At 45.7% G+C, this 20,067-nt stretch overlaps 1 protein-coding gene across 5 annotated transcripts in view; it reads left to right on the top strand.

Moving 5' to 3' along the window:
• ZDHHC14 (zinc finger DHHC-type palmitoyltransferase 14) overlaps window positions 1-19,666 on the top strand; it is a 283,988-nt gene extending 264,322 nt beyond the window's left edge. For 4 of the 5 annotated variants that reach the window (XM_046670055.1, XM_046670051.1, XM_046670054.1 and 1 more), the window contains one exon: window positions 18,390-19,666. In XM_046670055.1, coding sequence (XP_046526011.1) covers window positions 18,390-18,788 — 399 coding nt within the window. In that variant the 3' untranslated portion in view covers window positions 18,789-19,666. The remainder of the gene's footprint in view (window positions 1-18,389) is intronic. The other variant, XM_046670052.1, reaches the window with a different exon arrangement.
• The last annotated feature ends 401 nt before the right edge of the window (window positions 19,667-20,067 follow it).

Below are 20,067 nucleotides of genomic sequence, written 5' to 3'. Positions count from 1 at the left end.
CTCCTGTGGACCTGAATCACCCACAACAGAGTTTGTGTGACAAACAGGTCCAAGACCTGCATTTGGGGGCAGAAGTGGGGAATGACAGCCCTCTGGACACCTGGTTTCTCTGTATAAAGAACCACAAGGTGAAAGCCAACAGTCTCAAGAGTCTCTGAGCACTAGGGCCAAGAGAAATGGCTCCATCCCAGGGCCCCTCCGGCCGGGTCACAGCCAGGGTGACAGCTGTGCCACCAGCGGCACCTGGCTGGGTGTGTCTGTTGGCCGTGGTGGTGTCTAGTTTGTGTTGTTTCGTTTTGCTTTGTTAATAATTCATCTTTAAAAGAAAGTATATATACGTACCCGTCCTCGCTGCTCTGCTCCGTAAGTGATCATGCGACATCTTGTTTTGTCCATGCTCGCCCACACAAATGACCCTTAAGGGTCACCCCTCCTTATTTTTTGGAGGAGGAAAGTGAAGACAGAGAGAGTAAATAGACAGGCCCACGGGAAAGGAGATTACATTCATTGAGCCCCAACTGTGTTCAAGGCACTCAATAATCAGTATCCTGTTTAATCCTAAACCAACAGTGGGAAACAGGCATGCTTGCCTCTCACTTTTTTTTTTTTTTTGGTGAGGATGACCCTGAGCTAACATCTGTCGCCAATCTCCCTCTTTTCGCTTGAGGAAGATTGTTGCTGAGCTAACAGCTGTGCCAACCTGCCTCTATTTTTTGTATGTGGGACCCCACCACAGCATGGCTTCATGAGCAGTGGTAGGTCCATGCCCGGGATCTGAACCCATGACCCCTGGGCTGCTGAAGCAGAGTGCGCAAAGTTAACCACTATGCCACTGGACCAGCCCCAATCCTCTCTTCTTTTTTAAGCTAGGAGAGGTGGATCATCTACCCAAGGGCATACAGCCGCTAATTTGCGGATCCAAACCCAGTCTGATGACTCCCACACCCATGCTCACTTCACACACTGCATCCTTCAAGTGCACGGGCGTTAAGGACAAGTGTATCCACACTCAGAAGTCCTACTCACCTACTTGCAGATGCACAGCAAATGTCCCATAAGGACAGAGCTAACCAGGACTCTGACCACAGCATCCACTGATCACCCCTCTGATGTGTGTGTGTGTTTGCACACACTGTGTGCATAACCTCACGTGCATTCAGCAGCTCTTCCCGAGTCCCTACTGTGTGTCAAGGGCTCAACCAGATGCTAGGGATGCAAGGTTGTAGGCTACAGTCCCTCTGCCCTCAAGGTCAGCAGTCGGGGACAGGACATAAACAGCTACGTGAAGGAGCCGTTGCTAACCTTCGCTAGGAGAGACCCCTGAGGGCAGTTGTCCATGTCAGAACCAATGAGCTTCTGCAGGTTTTACCCCGTGACTCTCGTTGTACTGGTCTCACCGTGTTCTATGCTTTCTCTGGATTTAAAAAATAAACAAAGGCCATCTTGAAGGTGTGGACAGCTTTCAGCTACTTTAGTTCCAGATGAGATAGAGGCATTAGTCATTAATGCAACAAACATTTATTGAGCCCCTACTGCGTGCCTCGGTGACAGCCGGAGAGGGCAGGTTTAATGAAGGAAATGGGGAGGTCGTTTCACTCCCCATGGTTAATCAGATACCGAACTGCTGCTGTGCCCTCTGGCGTCCAGTCGGTCTGGACTGCACGCGACTCCAGTCAAGGGTGTGCCCCCGTGGGCACTGGGGTGGCAGAAATGCTTAGGGTGAAATTGCCTTTTCCTGTGGGAAGGCCACCTCCCCAGTAACCAGGGACCCTGAAGGTACTGGTCTATGATGCCATAAGGATTTTTTGCAAAGGACAGTTCCAAGGTCAAGAAGAAGCTAACACCTTATAGGTCAATTCAACGTATGGATTCTTTTTAAGGCGTCCGTTCATCTGTGGCTGGAGCTCTATGTCAGGGAAACATGAGGGTACTCGAAACTCTAAGGCTCCTTGCCCTCCTGTTCTCCTCTGTATCTGGGGATGAGACACGAGTCTGGGCAGCGAAGGAAAGAGCTGCATGTGACATCCACAGGCCACTGAGCACCGGTCAGATCAGAGACGCAGCAAGAGCTCTGCACCCCAAACTGGAGCCTCTTTTGGTCCTGACCAAGGGAGCCATGGCATCCTGAGTCACGATGGGGGATTCAGTGAGGACTGGTGACCCCGGGCGACCTTCCAAGGCTGACAGTGCACTCAGACTTCACACCCTGTCTGCCGTGCTCACCTGAGTGGAGGTGGAAGGTATACCTCTGCCCACAGCACCGCCTCGCCATCAACACACACAAGGAGGGGAAGGCCTTCGTTCCTTCTTTTGTCCGTGCATGCACAGATCTTTTCTGAAGAGCTTCTAGGGCAAGGCTCTGAAAGCATTATGGGATGTAAAGAAATGACGAAGATGCAGGTTCACCCCCAGGAGACTTACAGGACAGGAACACTTCAGTCATCACAACCCTAAAGACATCTATGTCTCCATAAGCTCAGTTACACAACATTTTGCATACAAGTTCAAGATCAGGGTCTCCCCCTGAAGCCCATGGACCCCAAGGTAAAGAAACCCTATATCAGTGAGTGCCGTGGTCCACCTTCTCCCCATCAAAGTCTAAAAATCTGGGAGAGTCTTGGAGACAGGTCCCTGGACCAGGATGTTCCAGCCAGTGATAAAGTGGACAGAGATGTCCTTCCACATGGGGAGCACTTTAAAGTCGGCCACCAGGTTTTAAAGAGGCTTTTCTTATTCTCCCCTTGAAGAGGAAAGCAGGGAATGGGGATTAACTGTGCAAAGAGCCAGACTGCCACGTGCTGGACCGTGACCTTGACAAGTCACTTAGCCACTCTCTGCCTCAGTGTTTTCATCCGTAGCATGGGAACATTGGTATCCTTACTTTGTAGGGTTTCTCTGGGGATTAAGTAAGTTAATGCACACAAAGCACTTAATACCTTGCATAGCACAAGGTAAGCACTGTATAAGTATTATTATCATTATTATTGTCATCTTCCTGATATCCACCAGTGCAAGGTCAGCCAGGTCTATTGTATCCACTCTGAGCAACTGGACAACAATGGATGCAACTGGAGTGAGGGAAAGCTTCCCATGCTGGATGAGAGCGCTCCAGCCCCGGCTCCACCAGTTATCTCCCTGACCATTAGCAAGTCACTCTGCCTCTGTGGTCCTCAATTTTCCTCACCTGCGAAATAGAAGCCAGGACCAATTTGTCTCTAAAGGCCGCCCAGCTCTAAGCTGTTTGAGTCTCTGATCTTTGTAGCTCAACAGATGGGTGAGAAGATCAGAGAACAATTCTCAGTCCGACACACGGGACAGAGCCCCCCTCCTCCTCCTAGAAGAGGGTAAACACTGCAACCCCTGGCTCCTCATTCTCTTCCCACCCTCCCTGACCCACAGACCCAAGACCCAGGAACCCAGCACTTGGTGCAGGATTGGGAGACATGCTGCCGCATGGTCTTCACACCAAAACTTCCCCTGAGAGTAGGATTGTGTGTTGCTTTTCTTATTTGTCTCATATTTCTTGTATTTCTAGAATAAATCCCACTTGGTTATGGTGTGTCATCCTTTTAATGTGTTGTTGACTTCGGTTTACTAGTATTTTGTTGAGGATTTTTCCATCCCTATTCATAAAAGGTATTGGTCTGTAGTTCTCTTCTCTCGCGATGTCTTTGGAGTTGGTATCAGGGCAGTACTGGCCTCGTAAAATGCATTGAGAAGTGTCTCTACCTCTTCTGTTTTTTGGAGGAGTTTGTGAAGAATTGGGGTTAATTCTTCTTTGAAAGTTTGGTAGAACTCACCAATGAGTCATCTGGTCCTGAGCTTTTCTTCGTGGGTAGTTTTTTGACTTCTACTTCACTCATTATTTATTACAGGTCTTTTCAGACTTTGTATTTCTTCTTGAGCCAGTTTTAGTAGTATGTGTCTTCCTCGGGGTTTATCTGTTTCACTAAGTTATCTAATTTTCTGCCATTGTCTCTTCTGTCTTACTCAATATTGTTTTATCATGGAAATAGATGAAAAGAGGAAAACTTAATGACTGAGAAAGTAAACACAAATAGAAAAAGTGAAGGGAGGGACTGGCCCAATGGTGTAGTGGTCAAGTTTGCACACTCCACTTCAGCGGCCCAGGGTTCGCACGCAGGTTCAGATCCCAGGTGTGGACCTATGCACCGCTTATCAAGCCATCCTGTGGTGGCATACCATATACAGAATAGAGGAAAACTACCACAGATGTTAGCTCAGGGCCAATCTTCCTCAAGCAAAAAGAGGAAGATTAGCAACAGATGTTAGCTCAGGACCAATCTTCATCACAAAAAAAAAAAAAAGTGAAGGGAAAGGGAAGAAACAGCCAAGGACCTTTGTGGGAGGGAAGAAACACATGCAGTGGGCCCTGATGGGGGGAAATTGGTGTTTTGTATTTTTCCAACGTGCTATGAAATGCATGTATCTCTCCCAGATGAGTGAGCTGGGAGCCTCTGGCAAAGTGACTCCAGCGTGGGTTGCAGGTCCTGTACTGTTTCCTCTGCTTTCTCCCACTCTGAGTAAAGTTAGGGCCAAGAGAAAAATACGTATCAAGCAGTTTCCAGGAACTGTCAAAATGTGGAAAAAATGGGCTAAAATATTTCAAAACTGACAATGAAACACATTCTTTGTAATATTCCTTTCCTTTGGCTGCTTAGGCTGCCTATAATAGACATCCCAACCAAGACATCATGAGAGGAGCCAGCACATCATGACTAGCAGTGCCTGGCCTAAAGTAACCCCAGACACCTTGGGTTTTCTAGTCTCTGCTGTAGCAACAGACACCCAAGGCACCCACCCTCTGCTCCTTTGAAAGGAGCATCACTAAGCATCATTACTAAGAGCAATTAGTCTGCAATTTACCAAGCAATCCATCATTTTCCTTTTTACTTATTTATTTCATTTTTTGGATATTGTTAGAGCTCACAATCAGTTAAAAAAGTTCTTGTGTTCCAATCCTCGATTAGACAGATATAAAAACGAAAGCACAAATCCTTTAATGATGAATTTGTCAGAGTTGCAAGGTGAATTTCGGGCAGTTCTAAAAATGGAACAAACTTTATTTAATATAGAATTATACTGTGGTCCAGTGCGTCTCTGCTGGGGTTCACCACTCTTTGCAGTTGGCAGGGTCTTGCTAATATTGATACTATTAATGCAAGGATCATCTCATTTAATCCCCACAACAAGCTGCAAGTTATCCCCATTTTACAAAGGATGAAACTGAGGCTTTAAAATATTGAGTGACTTGCTCAAAATCACACAGCAATCACACAGATTCATGTCCTGGGTGCTTTCTACTGCATGCCAGATTTCCATTTAAAAAACCCTCAAGTTGGTGTCAGATGAACCTCTTCAGATCTGGTCCTTGCATCTGGGAGCTGAGTCTACTACAGTCCTGTGGCCTCAGCCTTGGATGTGCATTAGAATCACGATACTGATATCCTGAGCCCAGTTAAGTCCAAATCGCCAGGTTGGGGCCCCAAGAATTGGTCCTGGTGGTGATTTTAATCATCAGCCAGCTTTGAAAACCATCACAATAGCCTTCAAATTCTTGCACAGTCCAAAAGTTTGGGTTACAAGGAGTGATTTTTGAGCCATATTTTGCTTTGGCACAAAGAAAGTTTCCTTTATCTTGAAAAATCTTAGGTCAATTTGGCTCAACTAAGACGTAGTCCATTCAGAGAAACAGGTATATGGAGGATTTCAACAGAATGTGCTAGGATACGCAACGTGGGGGTGGGGGTTGTAGGAACTCCCAAAAGGAGTATCCAGGTTTCAGGCAAAGCTTCCTGGAGGAGATGACACCTGAGCTAAATGTTAAAAGATAAGTTTCGATGAATTAGACACCCAAAGGTGGGAGGGATGTTCCAAGCAGAGCAAATACAGAAGCACAGGCATACATTGGGTGAAAGTGCTTGTGAGTGAAGGAACAGAGAAGACTGCATTACCAAGGCATGGATTGCAAAGCGGGAATTGGAGGGTGCTGAGGTGGGAGAGGAAGGGCATGAAAGGCCTTGGGTGCCTATAACCAGCATGGATTTTGTTCTGTAAGAGACAGACAGCCATTTCAGAGGCTCAGTTCAATGAGTAATACTATCAGATTTTCATTTGGGGTGAATGAGGCTGGCAGTAGTGGAGGAATCCCGGAAAACTGTGTGGGGCACAGAGGGAGGCATGCATGGAGGCAAGGAGAACAGAAGAAGGCCCTCGCAGTAGGCCTGATGACAGAGGGGCAGGACAGCAGAATTGGGTTCAGAAAAGAGGCAACCACAGTCCAGGACTTGGAGACGGAGCCGCTGTAGAGGTCTGGGAGAGGGGAGCCAAGGATTCCTCCCACCCTTCAGCTTGGTGATGAGGTGATCATGCAACTCACCAATGGGAAATACGAGAGAAGGTGCTAGTTGGGGGATGCTGATTCAGACACGTGGAATTTGGGTGCCATGGATCCCGGGAGGTGCCCTGCAGGTAGCTGGACGGAAAACTCAGAGAAACTTTGCTTCCCCAAGCTTATGAAGGAATGACGTGGTTTGTAGAAATTCACTTTGAAGTAGTAGAAATGTGAATCGATTTCATTAGTTATCCTAGAAGTAACAGTCAATCTGGCATTTAAAAAAAAACTAGAAGGCTTGCTCATGTTTGTCATCTCAGAAATTAATCCGATTTCATCTCACATGCTGGAAGATTATTTTTTGAAATCAGTATTTATTATCTTTTCCTGACTTTCTCTTCACCTGCCTTGTCAACTCTGCCCCAACCAAGCCAAATCAAGTTTCTTGGTCTAATTGGATGTTAGTGAAGATAACAGAACAGGGTCATTCTGACAGACAATGGAAGGAAAGGCTTTGCAAATGGACAGATTTAAGTACTCGGCACAGCGGGGAAAGGTAGAAAGAGTAGGATGTGGATCAGAGACCCTGGGCTTGTAGCTTGGACCCTGGGGGCTCATGATCATGGGCAAGTCACTTACTCCCAAGAGCCTTAAATTCCTAAACTAGGAAATGAGGACGGGGATAATGACGTTCACCTCCCTGGATCGTGGTTGGAATTGACTGAGATCCTGTCTCTTTTGCCCTCCCATCACCAGTTTATAACATAGGGCCTGGTACACAGTAGGTGCTTGTTAAGTGTTCAGTTGAATGTATGTGAAAGTTCCCCTCACAGGGTCTTGTTTTTGGGAGGTTCTGAACAAATATTAGTTTGTTCCTGTCTTCCTTTCCTCATTCCTTCCTTCCTTCCTCCAATTTTGTCATGCCCACAAAGGGCTCCACCCTGAATGTGGAACTTGGAACCAGAGGGAAGGAGTTCTCCTTGGTGTAGTGATGTGGCACCATGGCTTCATGAAGTGATGGCCTAGGTAGGATCAATTTCATCCATGGGCCAAGAGACCATAGGTCATGGTCATTTTACCCGTTAGACACTATCAGCAAAGTGCCTACGTGCTTTTTCAGGGACTATGAAAATTTTTAACACCTAAAAAAAAGAAAAAGCTCTAAAACATGAAAAGAACATTGCAAGATCAAAATTAACAAATGTTTAATGTCTATGATGCAAATGAATATGTCAACTTCATTAATTGGTAAATTTAGTATTCGTGAAAATTTCATTACATTTTAGAAATGATTTGTAACTTGGGTTTTTCTCACTTCGTAAGAATCCCCAAACACACAGATGATTACATAAAAATGATAAAGAAGTAAGTGAGCTGCTCATAGACAGATGAATTTTAAAGTTAACTGACGTGGAGCCCCAGGCACTTTCTATCTCGCTGTGCTGCCTTTGTTATAAGAAACCCAGGTTTCCACCCGGCTTAAAGCTGGGAGAAATCTTTTTGGTCCCAAGGCTCCTATCCACTGCTGGGAGTGCCCCTGAATACGTTAGAACATCTTCGGGAGAGGCTGGATCTGAAAGCTCTCGTGGGGAAGATGATGAGATGTGTTCTCTGTGGCCCCAAGGTCAGAACCAGGACAAGAAGGTAGGCCCAAGAGGCGGATCCTGGTCGATACTAGAGGGAAATGCCCAACACCCGGAGCTCCTGGCGGGCAGGACCCCCACCTTGGAAATGTTCAGGCTGTGGGAGTAGAGACCCCCCCAGTAATTTGGACAGAGGAGTTCAGCATTGGTGGGAGGGCTGAACGCTGATCTTTAGGGTCCTTTCCAATGCAGATCCTACCCAGCAGACTCCTCCATCACCCCAGACCTCCAGCCTGTTCAATCTCGCCAACGGGCCAATATCACCATGCCAAATGATGTTCCACTCTCCTGTGCATTTATACTCAAGCACCTAGAGAATGTGCCTTTTTATTATTTCAGTTGCTCTTTCTGGGCTTCTGTGGTGGAAGTACCATATTAACAGGAGTACAGAGAGAGGGGACAGTGACGTGCAGGCAGGGCTGCACTAAGCAGAAAGTGAAACTTGATGTGTCTCCACCCCTCTCTCTTCCTTCCAGTTCACTTACACTCATACTGGCATGGTGTTTGCCATATCCTATACCAGACCAGCATGTGGCCTATCACGTGCTTTTCCAAGGCTTTTATATAGATAACTCATGCTGACACTATAAGGCTACTACTAATAGTATCCCCATTTTACAGGCTAATAAAACTGAAGCACAGAGAACCTCAGTGACTTTGCCTAACTCAGACCTCACAGTTTGACCCCATAGTCCATACTCTTAACCCTACACTGTGTTACATTACATTACACTATAGCTGCATATACTGATGGCGTATAAGATGGTTTCCTCCCACATAATTTCAGTCTCCACAACCCATTATCCTCGCCCTCTCTCCCCTATCAAAATCTACTCTTAGGAAAAGATCTGTTAATAATCCTTTATACCGCAAAGGAAATTTAAGCCAAATTTCAGGCATTTAAAAATTTCAATTGTGAATGAAACATTTTACCCTCAATTAAAAGCATTTCAGGCTTTAATAATAATAATAGTAATAAGAACTGATGCTTTAATGCTGTTTGTTTGGCACTATATCCCCATCGTCTAGAGTAGGTCCTATGGTAGTTGGTTTTGGTAAATGTTGGTTAAATGCGAAAGGGAAAGAAAGAGAGAGAGATTGACTATGTCCTGGGTACAGGACTAAATAAATTCTTTGCATGCATTATGATCTGCTGTAATCCTCAGAAAGCCATCTGATGCGAACCTTCTAATATCCCTTTGAGGAGACTGAGCCTCAGGGATGTTAAGTTTGTGACGTCGCTAACCAGTGACAGCTGAGATTTCATCCTCTGCAGCCTGACTCTAAGAAAAGTGCTCTTCTGAACCATACACCAAAAGTCTCCCAGGTGGGAAGTGGGAGTGGCATGAAGGCTGTCCTCAGGGCTGAGGAAATCCCACCACCCAGGCCTCCCCTGCAGAAGGAAGATTAATTTGCCATGGTCAGTCATAAAACCAGGCTGTGGAACTGACTGTGTAACCGCTCCATAATCTAACCTGCAAGTTGACCTGGCAAACGCCTATGAAGCATCTTTAGTTTCTGCTCTGTTACAAACAACAGTGTTAACCAATAACAAATTACGTTAATTCTTTTTCTCTCCCCTTGCTCCCCTAAGTCCAAACCATTTTGCAGCACTTTTGATTAATCCGATCTATGGGCAAAAGGTTTGTCCAGGTGGAAACATATCGGTACCCAAGTAAGTTATTGACCTGGTCCAGGGGTGATCTCCGCTATTCACCTGCTCGGAGTTCATTCCGTTTCTTGGGTCTGAAAGGTATCATGTTTCATCCGATTAGGACATTTTGGCCATTATGCCTTCAATTCTTTTTTTCCTGCCTCATCTATTCTCTCTCCTCCTAGGACTCCAATTACTAACATGTTAGACCCTTTGATATTGCCCCAAAAGAGAGGTCCCTGAGGCTCTGCGCATTTTTCTTCAAATTTTGTCTCTCAGTGCTTCAAACTGGATGATTTCTTTTGATCTGTCTTCATGTTCGCTGATTCTTTCTTCTGACGTCTCCAATCTACTGTTAAGCTCATCCAGAGAATTTTTCATTTTTATTGTTATATTATAATAATTTATTATTATTAGCTCTAGAATTTTCATTTGGTTCTTTTTGTTTCTTTGCGAAGTTGTATTTCTCTCCTGAGATTCTCTATCCATTTACTCATTGAGACCATTTTTTTCTATAATTATTTGAACACAATTATTATATTGTTTAAAGTCTTTATCTACTAAGTATCTCTGGGGTGTCTTGGGTTTGGTGTCTGCCAGTTCCTTTTTTCTCTTACTCTGGAGCACGTTTTCCTATTTCTTTGTATGACTATTGATATTTTGTTGAATACTGGACATTTTGGATAATGCATCTTACTGTGGATTTTGTTATCTTCTTCTGAAGGTGTTGATTCTTGTCTTAGCAGGCATTTCAATTCTTGGCTAACCATCTTGAGCTTGTGTAGGCTTGCATTATATTTTGTTAGTACAGATCTATGGAAAGTCCACGATTCTTTCTCAGGTCCTTCTAATTTAAGAGGACTCAACTTCCAAATTCTGTCTCCCCTGAAGATCTTGTCAGGATTTGATTTGGGCTTTGTTAGGGCTGGCCAAGGGTCTCACTTTAGGGCATGATTCTTACTCCTCCGGCACAGCCTGCCTAATGCCTAGCTGGATGCCAGGGATACTAAACGATGTTGGAGATGTTAACGAGATCAGTGTTCCCCAGCACTGCTTTTCTCAACCTTTAGTATCTCTATTCCTCTCTCAGCCCCATTGCATCTGCTATCTTGTTAGCTTAGGGAGAGACCCTCATCCTACACATACACGGCCTAGCCCTTGGCTGCAGACTTGTGGAGGACCCCCACTAGGACTTCTGGTCTCCCCTCTCTGCGTAGCATCCTCTTCTCCAATGTCCTGCCCTACAGATCCAGCTGCTTCAGCTTCTTTACACTCTGATCTCTGCTTTCTTCACTCAGCAGAACTGCTGTGCTCTGCTCAGACTCCAGCCCACACTGTGGCTGGAAAATTTTCCCCAAGAAAAGAGCTAGTTGGCTCTGGGGCTTATCTGTGTTTCCCTTCTCTCACAGATTGCAACCTTGCACTGTCTGTTGTGCACTATTGGAAATGATTTGCCACACACATTTTGGCCAGTTTTATATACTCTCTTGTATACAGAGGGAGTAGTAGTCCAGTATCAGTTATCAATCATTCCTGGGGATAGAAGCCTTGTCTCTATGATTAGATACATTCCAGCCAACATTGCCATATGCCCAGACACGATTTTTGTTACCTACTCTACCAACAATAAATACTGAGTTAGCCATAGGACATGCTTACTCTCACTTAAAAGTATTTCCACCTTCATGGAGACATTTAGATTTAGCACCAGACTTGGCATGTTCACTTGCAGAGGAAAGAAAGGCTGGAGGGAAAGAGGTCCTAGATATCTTTGGTCAAATTTTTGCCTATTATTTTATTTTAGGACCAAAATTGGATCAGAAAGGTATTTCCTGAATGATACGAAAGGTGCTCCTAGGGAAATATGTGCTATTTTACAGATTAGAGGTAGAGGTTTTATAAGTTTTAGATAAATACCTTGATATTGCAGGACAGAAAAACTAGGTAAATATTTATAGATGGCCAGTATCAAAGTATCCACTGATGGGGCCAGCCCGGTGCCATAGTGGTTAAATTCATGTGCTCCACTTCAGGGGTCCAGAGTTCCCAGGTTCAGGTCCCGGGCACGGACCTATGCACTGCTCATCAAGCCATGCTGTGGTGGCATCCCGCACACAAAAAATAGAGGAAGTCTGACACAAATGTTAGTTCAGGGACAATCTTCCTCAAGTAAAAAGAGGAAGATTGACAACAGATGTTAGCTCAGTGCTAATCTTCCTCACCAAAAAAAATATATACATATAAAAATATATCCACTGAGGTCTTATTTATTATTTCAAAAATGGAAAAATTCACGTTAACTTAGCATCTCACATAATTTGGGGATGGTGGTGGTTATTTAGTACCCAATGATCTTCACTCTACTACAAATTCCCAAGGAAGAAAATGTTATAGAAGCAATCAAGTGCCATCTAAAATGATAAAATGAGGCATGTAAACCCCAGATACAGCCGTGGTTGTCTGAACACCTAGGAAATTCTGAGGAGCCACACTGGAATTATGTGCAAATAACCCCAGTGCCGTCTGAGGATCATATTTTCATTATTCCTATTTTCTTCATTACTGGCTTTTATTATTACCTAATATTGAAGGTCTTTCCATGACAATATGTGTATGCACAGTCATGACATCCAGTTATGGTCCTGTTTTTAGTGTGCATATCTCATTTGATTTTCCAATAATTTAAGTTCTGCATAGCATCAGAGTCATAGTTTATGTTTATATCTGGCATTATAGCTGCAAAGATCCTTTGGGCTCATGTCACGAAGACAAAGATAATAGCGTAGCACATAGTCGTTGGAAGTTTTTTTCTTTAGAAAATCATTTACCCTACTGACTTAACCTAATTTTTAATCTCTCCTAATCTATTATCAAAATAAGGCTAAACCTAGCTGTTGTATGATTTATTAAACTAGTACTGTAGAAGAACTCTGTATGCATAATCTGAAAAATCACAAAGTAGAAAAAAAACTTAAGCGAACTTAATTGATAATGTTAAATAAAAGAATAAAAAGGAAGCTCTCCTCCTAACCTACATTTTAGGTGGACTTTACAAGTTTGTAGGGTTTTTACAACTGTAAATGAATATTCATAAGACCCCAGAACATGGCTTCACAGCTGAGCAGAAATAAACAATGCCCCCTGCTAATACTTTTGACAGAATTGGAGCAAAAGAAATAAATAATCTTATTCAGTCTTCATTTGTATACAGACCATCTAGAAAATTCCTAGCTTTGCTTTCAGCACCATTTAAATCTGCACACTAGGTTTATTTCAGACAAGCAGTCAGCTAGGGGAGAATAAAATGGATTCCAACATAAGCAGTTTTATTTGAAAATCTGCAGAAACAGGAAGTAAATTATCTCTATGGTGTTCTTAAATTGTAACACTAAGTGATAATGTGTGTGACACCCAAGCATCTGAAGCCATAAACTTCTTTGCGACTTAAATGCCAGCGCTTCATCTGGGCAGTGAATCAGCCAGCAGTCACAATGACTTATTGGAGCTCCAGCAAATGCTCCCACACTCCAGACAGTATTAGTTCGATGCTGCCAACAGAAGGATCTTTTCATAGACACTCATACAAGCGATCAGGTTTCTATTCTATCAGTATTCAGCATTTGGATGATTTTTGACCTTAAAAATGACAATTTCATATGGTCCAACCTAATATTTGATAAATGTGAACCTTAAAATGGTTGTTTTGGAATGAAAACAGGAGTTTCTCAATTTCCTGTTCATAGTAGATGGATTGTCACTGTCCAAGATCTGTGCGCTTGGTTGTTTTTCCTTAAGATTATATAACTGATTAAATAAATTAAAATGTACCTAAAAGGCTTCTTGGTGTTAGGGCTGGAATATAAGCCTTGCTACCAAGTTGTGAGAGGAAAAAGTGAGCAGGGATGTCTCCCTCTACTGGTTGAAGATGGAGGGCCTCGAATGAAAAGCCAGGGAGGCGGGATACTGGCCTAAAACGCGTGAAGCCGAGAGAAACGAGAGAGGTAGGAGGGAAGAGGAGAAAGGGAGAAGAAGAAAAGAGGGGAAAAAAGAGAAGGGGGAGGGCATCCAACGAAAGGAAACGATGGAGAGGAAAGAGGAGAAGAGAACTGACAGGGCCAGAGAGAAAGAAAATTGAGTAGAAAAATCAACAAGAAATGGGCAAATAAGAATTGGAGGCAAAGGTAAAGAGGAAGAGGTGTAAGAACACTGTTTCATGGGTCATCTCCACAGTAACCCTGAAAATATTGGCCGTTCTCTCCCTTGACGTTCTCTGATGGGAATTGCAGCTGCGAAGGTCCATCAACCCATCCTCCTTGGACTTTTGGCAGTGTGCAAAATGAAGACAAGCTCTGACATTCCAAAAAAATCAGATAGCCCCTAGTCATTGAGCTTTTGCCTAGAAGATGTTCAAAACATGCTAAGTTAATATAATGAGAATTATAAATTCCACTGGGTAGAGACATTGCAGTATCCTTGGTTAGAATCTAATAAAACCCATAGTCTCCTGTTCCAGTGTCCTTTTATGAGCCACTAAGAAATTTATATGGTTAATACCTGGTCGCTGGGTACCCCAAAATGGGATTGGTCTTCTAAACAGAAATCAGTTTAAATGTAATGAATTATTTTCAAAGTTATGGGATACACGCAGGATTTAGACACTTAGGTTTGTGGTGCCAGTAATTGTGTTCAAAGATGTCACTGGCACAAGTTAAGCTGGGGAAAGGGACATGGGACAGAGAGTAGGTTAATTATTAATATGAAAGCAGACCCTATCGCAAGGGAAATATCCATAACTATACTCAGAGAAACAGTCATCTTTTAAAATGTTTAAACAAATCTATGCGGAAGAGGTGCTTAAAGTAGGATAACACAAGCCAGGGTTCAAAATAGTCATTCTTAGAAGATTTCTGAGTGACTTACATTTGGATTTTTTTTTAACAAAAGGTTTAGGCTACGTTTTTTCTTTTGTGTATTTAAATGCTTAATCTTCACCCCTGGTAAACTGGAGAGCGTTTTCCGCAGGGTCCTGGCAGGAGGTGAGCACAGATTGGTTACGATTTTAGTGAATTGTTTGAGCAGCCACAGGAAAGCACCCACGGGTGTGTGCAGGAGTGGACCCAGGTTTGGAGGGGTCTGAGTCATGTATTTGGACGCCTTTTTAAGAAAAGAAAACAGTATGCAAAACAAAATAATATGCAAGGGGCTGTGCAAGCAAGGGGCCTTGATCGTGGGCATCAGAGCTTCAAAGTGAGTCCAGCTGCAGGCGTGTTCACGTCAGCACCGTGATGTTTGTAAAGCACGTCAGACTCCTCTGGACCCTCCTGGGGAACATGATCTCTAAAGAACTTGACAGACCCCTGCTGGCAGCCGCTTTACCCCAGAAGGTTCTGGTGGGTGCCCGTGAGCTCTGCTACAGGGCACGGCTTGAGAGGAGTGATGGGGAAGAGGAAAAGGGCACTGGACCAGGAGAGAGGGAGGAAGAGAGAGAGAGAGGGGAGCTCACCTCTCCCAGCAGGCTTGTGCCTCCTGACCTTGAAAGCCTCCAGCTCTGACCTCTAACATATTTCTCTGTGAGTCTGTAAGTGCCCATCAGAAGGACTTGGGCTGATCCCTAAAATAGAATTTGCCAATTAGTTTTCAGTAAAAAAGGCTTTCTTCAGATAACAGAGACAAGCAAATCTAATTTGTGATGTCGTCTTTCCCTCGGGCTAAGGGCATTGTTTGGACAGAAGGTGTCAGGAGGAGCGAGGGCTCCCGAAGGAAGGTGGAGAACAAGGCTCCGTCCTCCAGGAAAGGGCCTACCCCCTGCAGCCGCCTCTCAGCCCTGGGGTCCTTGGCAGGGCCCCGCCTGCTCTGAGGCTGGACGGAGCTCCTCCGAGGAAACGGAGGCAAGGTGAAAGCCCAGCTGTCTCCATCAGTGAGGGGACTAAGTGGTGATTTTCATAAAACGTTCTTTGCAAAGCATAAGATCTCCAAAGCCCTGGATAGTTTGCAGAAGATGAATGTTGAATCAGGAAGCTTGCTCTTCTCCGCCTCTGCACTGTCAAGCCTGAGCCTATGTGCTGAACCCAGCTGACAGCGTTGGAGAGCAGAGCCAAACCTGCGTGGACCGGAGCTGTCTGCAGCCTGACAGCTGTGCTGCCCAGCATCTCCCCGAGAAGGCTCCCTGTCCTGGAGCTGAAATTCCCTACAGGAGCAGAAAGTGGGTGCAGTCGCCCATTAGAAAAGAAATCCTGCGGCAAAATGATATGGGTGATGATTGGGCATGTACATACATGGAATGATAGTTGATGCCCAGCAGTCAGCCCCTTTCAAGCACTTTGTCATTAAAAAGTTTTAATCTCAGGCCAGCCCTGATGGCCTAGTGGTTAAAGGTTGGTGCTCTCGCTGCTTCGGCGGCCCCACTTTGGTTTCCGGTTGCGGAACCACACCACCTGTCTGTCAGTAGCCATGCTGTGTTGGTGGCTCGCATAGAAGAACCAGAAGGATTAGAACTAGAATATACAATGATGCACTGGGGCTTTGGGGAAGGGAAAAAAAGAGGAAGATTGGCAACAGATGTTAGCTCAGGGCCAAAAGAAAAGGAAAAAAAAAGTTTTAATCTCATCTGAGCAGCCTCCACTCACTCCGCAGCCCTTTCCTCGGCTCCCCTGTGTTTCTGAGTTCCCTGGACTAGGATGAAGCAATGATGGAAGAGCCGGGGTCTCCCCTGAGATGCGCCTTCCCTCTCAGAGCTCGCTAGGGAGTCTATTCCGGAAGCCAGGTCTCTGAACTTCTAAAAGCTGAACATTGCTTAGAGACCACGGCTCTTCCACCTCCTCGTGGAGGCTTGGCGGATTCCAGCAGAGGGGAAGGCCCACCCCTTGTGATCTAGGAAAAAACCCATTTGGCTAGGAAGGACACACACACTGGAGAAGATTAAATGAACGCCAAAGGAATTTTGACCCCGGGGTGAACCCTCTCTCTTCCCCTGAAGGCCGGTCTTGCTTGGTTCTGGATGCTTCTGCGCCCGGGGGTGGGTGGGTGAGTGACCGTGGTTCTGGGTGTGCCTCGGGGCGGGAAGACGGTGAAGCACCTCCATCACGGAGCTGTCAGGACTCGGTTCTGCAGTAACGCTAGAGTTCCGAGAAAGAGAGGAGGGGACTTTTTAAAGCACCTGCTATGTGTCAGATGTGCAGTCGTGGAAGGAGGTTTGCAGGAAAGCAATCCCAGCCCCAAATCCTGCATCCAGCCCTTGCTTTTCACCATAAGGTCTTGAGCAAGCCACCACCCATCCCAGTCTCAGGGTCTTCATCTGCAAAGAGGGGAAACATGTTTGTTCTGAGAACTTGTGAAGGAACAGAGTGGAGCGCCTAGCTTATTGCTGGAGCGCAAAGTCACAATATGCTCACCTGCCCTCCACACCTGACCCTCCTCCTTCCCGCAGAAGAGCGGCTCCTGACACCCTCTAACCCGTTACTGCGCAGCCTCCCGTTTAAGGTCTCAGAGCCACAAGACCTTCCAGCTGTTCTGAAACTTGCCCGTAGCTCAAGGGAAGGGGTTACCAAGGTGTCAGAGATCCACGTCCCACCAGCTAGAAATGTGTTTGAGCTGTTTCCTTGGCCCAGTGAGCAAAGCAAAGGACACAGGATGTAATAAGAAAAGAAAAGGAAGTGTCTTCTCAAGTGTTGGCATTCTCTTTCACCAATTAAAAAGTCACAGAAGCTCAGTTAATGGTTCCTGGAGGTGATGAAAATTTAGCAGAGGAGAATTCTAGGATTTTACAAACAGTCTGATCTGACCCTCAGCAGCTTCTATTGCCCCCGAATTTTTCTTTCTTTTTTTGTGTGTGGTAAAATATACATAACATGGAATTTACCATTTTAACCATTTTTTAAGCATACAGTTCAGTGGCTTTAAGTACACTCACATTGTTATGCTTCCATCACTGTCATTCATCTCCAGAACTCTTTTCTTCTTACAAAACTGAAACTCCATGCATTAAACGTAACTCCCCATTCCCCCTCCCTTTAGACCTTAGCAAACACCATTCTACTCTCTGTCTCTATGAATTTGGCTATTCTAGGTGTCTCATAGAGGTAGAATCATGGAGTATTGGTCTTTTTGTGTCTGGTGTATTTCGCTTAACATGGTGTCCTCAGAGTTCATCCATGTTGTAGTCTGTTAGAATGCCTTTCCTTTTCATGGCTCAGTAATATTCCTTTGTCTGTACATAACACATTTTGTTTATCCGTTTGTCTGTCAATGGATGCTTGGGTTGCTTCCACCTTTTAGCTATCGTAAATAATGCTGCCATGAATGTGAGTGTACAGGCTCCTGTATTTTTAAAGCAATTTAGTAAAAGTGGCTTTCAGCACGCAAGAAACAGCCGCCTCGGACTGCTACAAGTCGTGAAGGCTGTGACTGTCCACAGAATTGTTTGTAAATTAGGTCCTGTCTGTGAACAAGGGCCAGGAGCATCGTAGCCTGAGGCTGCGTGTTACTCCCTGGGCATCTGTGGGTGACTGCTAGTTGGAGCAGCTTATGTAGGTGCCGTGTGCTGATATTTATCACATGCTGGGTGTCTCCAAAAGAAGCTGGGCTGCTGTGCATGCTGTCTGCCCTGTCTGACTGAGGTGTCACTAACGAGTTTCTCTCTCTCACACCCCACCCTCTCCCTGCCCCTGTGCCCCCTTCCCTCCCGTCCCCGTGCCATCTTGGCTCACCTTCTCTTTGCTGGCTCCCTCCTGCTCTTCAGTGCGACCAAGACCAGTGCATTCAGAGCACCAAATTCGTTTTGCAGGCCGCGGCCACGCCCCTGCTGCAGAGCGAGCCCAGCCTCACCAGCGACGAGCTGCACCTGCCTGGAAAGCCAGGCCTGGGCACGCCCTGTGCCAGCCTGACGCTCGGGCAGCCCACGCCGCCCTCTTCCATGCCCAACCTCTCCGCCGAGGCCGTGCTCACAGACATACTGCCTCTGAAAGAGGAGCACGTGGGCCACCAGTTCCTGACCCCAGAGGAAGCGCCATCGCCGCCCAGGATGCTGGCAGGCAGCCCCCTGGCGCACAGCCGCACCATGCACGTCCTGGGCCTGGCCAGCCAGGACTCTCTGCATGAGGACTCAGTGCGTGGACTGGTGAAGCTCAGCTCGGTGTGATCATGTGGCCCCCCTGCCCCGTGACTGCAGGCAGTGGGAGGGGCCAGACGGGGTGCCCCCCACAGCAACTTTCTGGTGACCCAATGGCGTGGTGGTGAGGACAACTCCAGGTCCTGAGGCACAGGGGCCACACTGGGAGAGTAAATGGATCCCCTCCGATAACAGAGGTGGGCAGGACCCCCGTGCTGACGGCTTGGTTTTATTGGAATTTTCTTCCCCACCCTGACGGCTTTGATCATATTGAAAATAGAGAAGTAGCTATTTTCAGGCATTTGGAATATGAAGGGTGGGCATGGGGAGGGAGGAGCCTCGGGGGCTGCGATCAGAGTCAGAGCAAAGGACCATGCCTGGATGTTCCACTGTCTGCTTGCTGCTCTTGTGACGGACGTCTGGAAGGTTTACGACGCTCGTGGCCGAACTGAAATTGCACTTGTGTTATGCTACTAATATTTGAAATAGACATGCCATTCCATTTGTTAATTTAAAACAAACAAACAAAAACCTAAAGGGAAAAAGCGGCCAGATGTGGATTTGCATGCCACGCGACAGTCTGTTTACAGTGTTGTTGGTATTCAAAAGGAAGTGCTGCTTTCTTTCTTTCTTTCTTTTACTTTTGTGAATTTTCGAGTGCTGTTTTATGGGGAGACACAGCGACCAACCGCGACTAACAGACAGTGCCGTCTCTCGCCGGCTTCTTCGGCTTAATTACACGTAGTAGGTGGCACCTGGGCTGGAGGGGTTTTATCAGATCCAGGATCAGTTAACCTTCTGTTTAGTAGTCAGCCAAGGTAATGTGTTGTACCACACCCCCCACAGTCTTCACCTCCTTGTGTGACCAAACTTCCTGTGGACAGCCAATAAAATGACGTCCTCTGTTACTTTGGATCTCCGTACAGTTATCCTTAACAGCTTAAATGACAACATCATCATCCTATGGGCTTCGGAGAGTTTGGTTTTATTGAAGTCTCCCTAGTGAGGGATGGTCCCAGACCAGCCAAAAATCAGATCTGTGAATTGTGCGGTATGTATGGAATGATTTCTTAGACAAGAGAGTAGCATTCTATCCTTTTGTTGTTGTTGATTTTCTTTAACCATCTCTTTTTGATCCAGTCTTCACGGAATTTGCTCCACTTTTACAAATGGCCACACGGCAGTTAATCTACGACAGGTGGAGGGGAGGGCGTTCAGGGAGTGGCTGCGCTCCGCTCTGCGTTGCATTAACATGTCACCAAAGTTCAGAAGGGCAACTCAAGGCCCTAGTAAAGGTATCGGAAAATGA

Source organism: Equus quagga, chromosome 8 (assembly GCF_021613505.1).
Source record: "Equus quagga isolate Etosha38 chromosome 8, UCLA_HA_Equagga_1.0, whole genome shotgun sequence".
Classification (NCBI taxonomy): Eukaryota; Metazoa; Chordata; class Mammalia; order Perissodactyla; family Equidae; genus Equus; species Equus quagga.
The sequence above is the reverse complement of the archived record's forward strand: the minus strand, read 5'-3'. Positions and strand labels throughout refer to the sequence as shown.